At 23.8% G+C, this 8,618-nt stretch overlaps 1 protein-coding gene across 6 annotated transcripts in view; it reads left to right on the top strand.

Moving 5' to 3' along the window:
- Nucleotides 1-8,618, top strand: part of LOC102671536 (thyrotropin-releasing hormone-degrading ectoenzyme-like) — a 24,478-nt gene that overhangs the window by 13,021 nt on the left and 2,839 nt on the right. For 5 of the 6 annotated variants that reach the window (XM_031510517.1, XM_031510516.1, XM_031510515.1 and 2 more), the window contains exons 6-14: nt 854-1,165; nt 2,073-2,250; nt 2,329-2,476; nt 3,260-3,341; nt 4,548-4,722; nt 5,984-6,170; nt 6,316-6,593; nt 7,085-7,263; nt 7,362-7,529. In XM_031510517.1, the coding sequence (XP_031366377.1) occupies nt 854-1,165; nt 2,073-2,250; nt 2,329-2,476; nt 3,260-3,341; nt 4,548-4,722; nt 5,984-6,170; nt 6,316-6,593; nt 7,085-7,263; nt 7,362-7,529 (1,707 nt within the window). Of the gene's footprint in view, nt 1-853; nt 1,166-2,072; nt 2,251-2,328; nt 2,477-3,259; nt 3,342-4,547; nt 4,723-5,983; nt 6,171-6,315; nt 6,594-7,084; nt 7,264-7,345; nt 7,530-8,618 lie in introns of all 6 variants that reach the window. The other variant, XR_004150505.1, reaches the window with a different exon arrangement.

Below are 8,618 nucleotides of genomic sequence, written 5' to 3'. Positions count from 1 at the left end.
TATATATATATATATATATATATATATATATATATGTCTTTCTGTAATAGATTATGAAAATTTGTTTGTATTTTTTTTTTATTTAATGAAAAAGATTTGCTAATATTTATTTCGAATTGTGTATATTACAAAGTTTTATATTTCTATCTTTTTACTATTTACTTTATAGATAAATTGAATTTTAAATAAGGTGAATTTGAAATGAAATTTGCATGCGTTTGTTTGATGTTCGTATTTCTTATTCTCTTTATGATCAATGTCTCTAGAAGATTGCTCGTTGAAATTTTGTTTACAGAATTATAATGCATTTTATACATATCCATTATTTTGATTTTTAATAATATTTGAGAGAATTTTCTTATATATATTTAATAAAATCAAAAATTTTGAATTTTATTATACTTGTTGATATTTGTGTTTTCGCATTGAAATCATATAAATAAAAAAGAACTTTTATATATGAATAAGAGAATTACTCGGTTTTAATTTGATTTAATTATTATTCAAGTTCTATTTTTTATAACTAATTTTATTACAAAAATATAGGAATGGAGAAAATAAAATAAAATAAAAAAATTTTTTTAATTATAATTTTATTTATGAATTTATAAGAAATCTTGCTTATACTTATAAATCTTAAGTCTGTATTAAAAATACATAATTGAATTAAATATTTGAAATAGCATTTTATTTAATATAAAAATAAATTTATTATTTCAAATTAATCGTATTTAATCAAATATATATTTGTTAGAAATTAAGGTAAGATATTTCTTAGATAGAAATAATTGATTTTGTTTTCAAATTTATTTCCATAATTTTATCTTTTCTTTTTTTATTTTTTTTTTTTAAGGACAAACACTTTAATGGCAGTTAATATTTTTGACGATTCTCCGCCTATGTCTCCGCATAATTTGGCCTTTATAATGGGTCATATCGAGACTATAAACGCGACGTTTGTAGGAGACACTGAAGTCTTGGCAACGTTCTGGTGTGATTCCAACAGAAGCTCACAAGAGACTTATTTAATCGACAAACTGAACACAGTTGTCGTTAACCTAATCGACGTATTTTCGACGTCTTATCCCTTGCCTAAGATAGATATAGTAAGCCTTCCTCCAGGGATTGACGAGAATATCGGAAGTTTGGGATTAATTGCACTGAAGTAAGAGATTTGTGCTTTGTATTTAGTTCTAAGATAAAAATTTCTAATTTTTTTTTAATTTTTTTTATATTTTACAACATATTTATTCTCTTTAATTTATTGCAATTATTTCACAATATGTCTGTAATATTTTTACAGTAAAGAATCTTTTATTAATAGTAATTTTTTAATCACAATTTTGTCGAAATGATATAATATTTTGAAAATTTAATCTATGTTATAATTTATTTAAAAATCTATTACAAATAATTATTTCAAGTAATATTTTATGTAATTATTTTAATTATCATTTCTTGTGATAATTATTTAACAAAGAAGAGATAAACAGAAACAAAAAATATTTATTTAAAGAATTATATTCTTTGATCAATATATGAATTTATGTTATTAGTGTTAATATATTCTTGAAGTACTTTTTCAAAGTAAATTCTAAAAATCAAAACAAACATAAAAGTTATACATTAATATATAGTATGAAAATCAAATATCAAATTAAATATAAATTGAATCTTATTTATTAAATTACAAATTTAAAATTAAAGAATGTACTCTAGATATCAATTTTTCAAACATCTCATTTTATATATAACTAATACATATTGATTATTAATATAATATAATAATTAATATTAAATATAATTAATGTATTGTAATAAAAATTTTTAGATATAATCTCAATTGCTTTATAAACAGATATTTCATTAACGAAAAAATTTATTAATCATTTCAAATCCATATTAAAAAATTAAAATATTTATCAAATAATTGTTTCAAAGATCATTTAACTTAACAATAGAAACGATGAATTGAAACGAACATTTTTATGCAAATATTTTTATCTCTCATTTTAAATACTAATACTATCAAGGAATTACCGAATCTAACTTAAGACGATTAAATTTTCAAGGCAGTCGATATTCTATACGACCGATGAATCGCCACTAGTCACGAAAAACAACGCTCTGAAGATTCTAGTCACCTTAATGGGGCAGCAATGGCTCGACGAATTTATGAATGCGAATCGAACGGATGCTTGGATCTTCGAAAGTTTTCTCATATACATCCAGCACGAGATCGTTCCAAAGGCAAGCAATTAAATTGATACCCGAATAAAAAGGAAACTGTTAGTGTCGTAAACCGTTGTAATAAAATTCCATTTTCAGATAGATTCGTCATTGGGCTTGAGTAACTCTTTCATCGTGGATGTCGAGTTTCAAGTGATGGACACCGATGGGTACAGCATCTCGAGGCCTCTTCACGAGAACATCAATTATCATCTGTTGCAGAATTTTAACGACGAACACGCGAAAGGTAAATCAGGTTGATTCAGTCGTAGACGAAATGCAGCATATTTGAAATGTCAATCTGTTTAAGAAAAAAAAAAAAAAATTGATTAAATGAATTAATATATTTTAAAGTTTGAACAATATTGTAAAGTATCCGAAATTTTGGTTTAATTAAAAAAATAACGCAAAAGGATAAAAGGATTCGTTAAGGTGCATCTTCATTTTATAAAATTAAAACAAAAAAAAAATAATATTAAATAAATATTGGTTTCTAGTCTTTATCTTTATAAAATTTATTCTCCATTATTATAATACAATCAAGTTGTCTTTGAAATGAATGAACAGATTTATGGTTAATTACTTTGTTTATAAGTTGATTATCGATATTCTCCTCATCATTTATTAATCTGTATGATGTAACCTTTGGAATATTTCAAATTACCTTGGCATTAAAATCTGAAATCTTGTATCACGTTTTATATTTGTAAAATTAACATGCGAAATCTTATTTTAAAATTTTATAATAACTATGAAATTTCAACGATTACTCGTTGGAAAAATTTTTTAAAATTGATTTATTTTTTTTTGCAAATTAAATCAGAAGCATCGAAATTTCAATTTTTTTTTTTTTTAGATAAATGTTATTCCCTCTTTGTACGAATTAGATAATGGTTTTTTTTTTAGATTTTTTTTTTTAAATTAATCATCAATAATATTCTAAATATGCCGTATTTCCTCTACACGTTTTTCAAAATACTCGCGGATAGCCGAAGAGAATTGTTTCTGCATTTTCAATTCCTTCTTGTAGGTGCATGCCTGATACGCATGTTGCATGGCGCGATAAACGATACCGACTTTAGGAACAACTACAAGAAACTGATAAACAGGTGGTGGGTATATTATTCGCGTTTTATGTTCTCGATATTGATGATTAGATATCGCTTGAACGGGCATGGGTTTTAATTAGTTGGAGATTTGATGGGAATTGACGGTTAAATAGGATGATGGAAAACAAGTTAAATCGATAATCAAATCGCCTCGAAGCTAATTGTGATTAATCGCCTGCCTCGAGATTATCAAGTTTCTTATTTACGCCGTTTTTCTCTATTCTCTTTTGCATTTATATATATATATTTTTTTAATATTCTATTAAAGATATTACTTTGTTGTTCTGGATATTAAATAAATGCAATTAGGAGGGAATGAAAATAATTAGGATCGTAATCTTTTAATAAATTGAAGTAAATTTTTATTTCTTAGATTTTGTAATAATGATAAAGATAGATTTCGTAAAAGCTAATTTCTGTAAAATTAACTTTTGAAACGTCATAAGAGATTTGAAATTTTAATTTTTTGATTTTTCGGATTCAAATTCTGATTTTTATTATTAATTAATAATGTTTTTTCCTTAGTTGTTGTATTATAAATTTATAAAAGATAATTTCCTTTTATATATAAGTTTAATTCAAATTTCTTTATCATAAAAAATTATTTTTATTTTTATTTTAGCAAGAAATATTATTTGTTGAATGCAGAAATTAAATTATTGTAAATTATTGAATAAGAATCTATAAAATCAATGAAAATAATAATCCTTAAGTTGTTTATTGTTTTAACATGTTAAAAAATTTACTAATCAAATTTATATTTTTGCAACTTTAATATTATATTATAAAAAGTGAATTTGCTATTAGGAGGATCGAGAATAAAAGAATTTTATCCTTCTGCAGTAATATTTCCTTAATTTATAAAAATTATTTTATATTATTTTATTACAATAATGCAACATTTTTCTGTTCTGTTATTTTATGTTTGGTCAAAATTATTTTTAAACAATAGAATTAAAAATTAAAAAAAAGAGAATTAATTGAATTAATTGTAATTTGGCTGAATTTAATGAAATATTACGTATTTTTAATTCAAATAAATAGAAATTCAAATAAATGATGCATTAAAAAGCGAAAGATATCTGAAACGATAAATTATCACTTTAAAATATCAATGATATGTAGGACAAAATTAATTAGTTCTTTCTTATTTATAAGTTAATTAGAACGAGTTTCATTGTATTAAAAATTACTTCATTATTTGATCAGGAAATATAACAGCACGGATGTAGCCGATTTCGTGAATATTCTAGCGGAAGATGCGATTAAATTTCCATTTGAAGTCTCGTTGGAAGAAACAATAAATTCTTGGATCTTTCAAGGTGGATATCCACTCGTAACTGTTATAAGAAATTACGAAGAAGAATCCGCCATCATTTATCAGGTAATTTTAATAAATAACGTATAACAATTTTTACGTATTATAATTTTTATATATTATTATTTATTTTATGCATCTTTCTTATATTTCATACATTATATTTATATTATATATTGACATTACATTACAAAAAATTTTTAGGTATATATTCTAATAAATATATATTCTATATATTACAAATGTTTTGCATATTTTACGTGAGCGATATAAAGATATTCAATTATCTGATTTTTCAAAATTTTTAATATTGTTATTGATTATTAAAAATGAATTTAAATATCCTTGAATAAAAACAATCATGTTTTATCATAAATTTGATTTAAAATTAATATTCAAAATTAAAATAACTTTGAATTGATATAACTTTGAAGATTATTCCAATACGATTTTAATCATTTATTTTAAATCTAATAAAATTCCATTAAAATTAGAAAAAATTTAAATTGTCATAACTTTAGAAATAGTAATTTCTGATCAACGGATAAAAGGCTATTAAAAGAATGAATTTTTGTCCTTTATGCTTTTTCATTTATCTTAATACGACTTCCGGTTCCCGAGATATCATCGCATAAATAAAATAATAATTTTTGATCATTTTCTATCTCTATCCTTGTCGGACACTTGGATCTCTTATTTATCTATTTATCTTAAAACTTCGATTAAATACTATTAAAATTAGAAAAAATTTAAATCGCTGGAACTCCGAAGATAATGATTTTTGATTAATGGATGAAAGATCATTGGAAGCACGGAATCTTGCCCTTTAAAATGCTTTTTCATTTATTTCGATATGATTTCCAGTTCTCGATATTATCGCGTAAAGAAAAGGGTAATTTTTGATCGTTTCTTATTTTCATCTTTGTTGCTCTTTCTTCGTCTAACTGACTATTCTCAAAGTTTAGACAAGTGACAGATGAGATGTAATTCTTGAAAAGACATAGTACTGATTTCCAGGAAAAAAAAGTAAATTATTACATCTCATTCATAATTTGAATTATTTCAACCAAATTATGAATAGTTTAAATTCTTATATTTCAGTATTTAATTGAGATATCGGGATGAAACAAAAAAGGAATTTCAATGGCATGATTTCGTTTATTTTCTGAATATATTTCAATGACATATATGCGATGTATTTTCTATATATCACTCGAGTATTTGAATTTTACGCAATTTTAGCTACAGCTAGTAATCTAATTATAATTAAAATTAAGATTTTTAAGTAATTGAAGTTAGAAAAGTGATAATCGAATAATTGTTTTAGGAACAATTTGCAATCGATCGACCATCAGAAAGTGTTTCCAAATTCTGGAATATTCCATTGAATTACGTTAATGAAGACGGGGATTGGTCGAATCCAATAAAAATATGTTTTCCATCTGAGCCTAAAATCGATTTGCATGATATTGGTTCCAACGAGTCTTGGATTCTTTTTAACATAAATAAGACTGGTACGTGACAATTTAATCATTGTTCATTCACTTTTCTTAAATTTTGCTTTAAAATAATTATGGAAAATCTTATGCTTAAAATTTATTAAATTTTAATAATTTAATAATTTTAATAAATTTATTAAAATTTATTATGCTTCATAAGGATATTATCGTGTTCATTACGACGAAAGAAATTGGATGCTGTTAAAAATGGCTTTTTCGAAAAATCACGAATCGTTCCCACCGGAAACAAGAGCCTCGATCATAGACGATATTTTTAATCTAGCTGCGATAGGTTTAATAAAATACGAGACCACCTTCGATTTTATTAAATATATGCAAATGAAAGAGAGGCATTATTTACCATGGATCGCGCTTATGAGACACTTGTTCAAATTAAATAGGCTTTTATATGAAACTTCGATCTTCAATGATTTCCAGGTGATTCACATATAATGTTAATCGATTTCAATTTTAATAGTATATCATTTATGAGATTTTCTATTAAAAAAGAAGTTCAAAATGTTAAAACATTTATAAGTTTGTATTAATAAGATAATAAGATAATTAATAATAGAAAATACATAGGAATATGTAAAAATATTTTTTGCTTTTCAATGTATGAATAATAATAACTTTAGGATGGAAAAGGATAAATATATTACAATGGTAATCTTTTTTATATTTATTAAACATTCTTGTTTTATATTTCATTTAACAATTTTTCTTTTATCTAAGTTTTAATCATTATTAAAGATCTTACTGTTATATATATATCAAAACTAAGATAAAAAGTTCACTTTTTCATTTTTATTATTTTATTATTTATGATTAGAGACTTTCTTTTATCAAAATTAAAATTTTCATTTAAATGATTGTTAATTAAAATAATTTATTTAAAAATATACGATGTCATCAATATTCAATTTCAGGAATTCGTAGTGAGATTCGTGTCTCCGTTGTACAATGAAGTAGGATCAATGTTGCAGCAAGGCTCGCATTTAACAATGATTGCTATAAAATTAGCATGCACGTTCGAGCATACGAAATGTTTAGATTGGTCGAGAAACATTTTCGAAAATGCCAAGTCCAATAACGAGATCCAGGAAATGTAAGTGAGATTTGTGAAAAATTATTACAAATGTTATCTCTTTCTCGGCTAATTCGAACCAATCAACAATTTGTAATAGCAGGATCGAATTGTTCTAGAATCCCTTCTTACATTCGTGAAACGTTTTATTGTACTATCGCTCGTTACGGCACAAAAAAGGAATGGAACTATTTCACGGAAAAATTATCTTCCACAGTCGATGAGGAGGAAAAGAAACGTTTGTTATCGTCGTTCTCTTGTTTCCAAGCTTCTTGGATTTTACAATCGTAAGTTTAAAAACTTTTCTAAAGCGATATTTTCCTTTCGTATTGACGTTGTTTGCACAGATTTCGTCTCCAATTCTTTTATTTTTTTTATTAATAATTAAATTAAGAATTAACGGTTATTAATGTTATTTAAAAACGTGTACTTTTTTTTGATATCTTAAATTCTTGTATTATTAAATAACTTTTATCTTTAGTTATTTTTATAAATTTGTACAGCATTTTATTAACAACATTAATATGTTTTTAGAAAATGTAAGACAATTTAAAATGAAAATGATGACAAAAAGATGAAAATGTAAGACAAATTTAAGACAATATTTTTTGACAAATTTTTCTGACAAAAATAATGTGTTATTAATTATTAATTTCAGTTATTATTTTCAAAAAATTCAGAAAATTATTTAATAATTCAAATTACAGTTCTTAATTTTAATATCTCTCTTTCTTTTTTTCTTATCAACTGAATCAATTTTCGAAAAATTCGATTTGATTGAAGCAATGATTGGAATTCCTTTATAATTTTTTCAATAATTTGATAAAAAAAAATTCATTACAAATCTCTGTAAGTTTTTAACTTTTTGCTCTTTAACGAACAAAAGCGGTTAAATGGAAAGGAATACATAAAATGGAAATGATGTGAAAGGAATATCCCATTTTATTTGGAAGCGCTTTTTCGAACATTTATTCATACATATACTATACATATATGCTATACATATATTCGTTACGATTAAGGATTCTTTAGTATATTTTAAATAAAGCAAAGATTCAATTATTATTGTCAAAAACGTTTATTTACAATTTATTTAATCAAGAATATTTTATCGCAAGTGTCTTTTAATAAAAATAGGTTTTATAATTAATTCAATTCACGTTTTAATCCTTCAACCGTGTTAATTTCCGCGGACAATACAATTATCACAATGTCGCAACAAGTTTCAAGTGTAATTAAACAATATCAATATTCCTCTTGGACTCAATTTTATTTTATACTCGATATCATATAAAATCATTATTTCACTAATTATTCAAGTTTTCAAGAAATGTTTATACTTATGTTTCGAATTGTGAAAAATAATTTTAACATTT

Source organism: Apis dorsata, unplaced genomic scaffold, assembly GCF_000469605.1.
Source record: "Apis dorsata unplaced genomic scaffold, Apis dorsata 1.3 scaffold_235, whole genome shotgun sequence".
Taxonomy (NCBI): Eukaryota; Metazoa; Arthropoda; class Insecta; order Hymenoptera; family Apidae; genus Apis; species Apis dorsata.
This window is presented reverse-complemented; position numbering and strand designations above follow the sequence as displayed.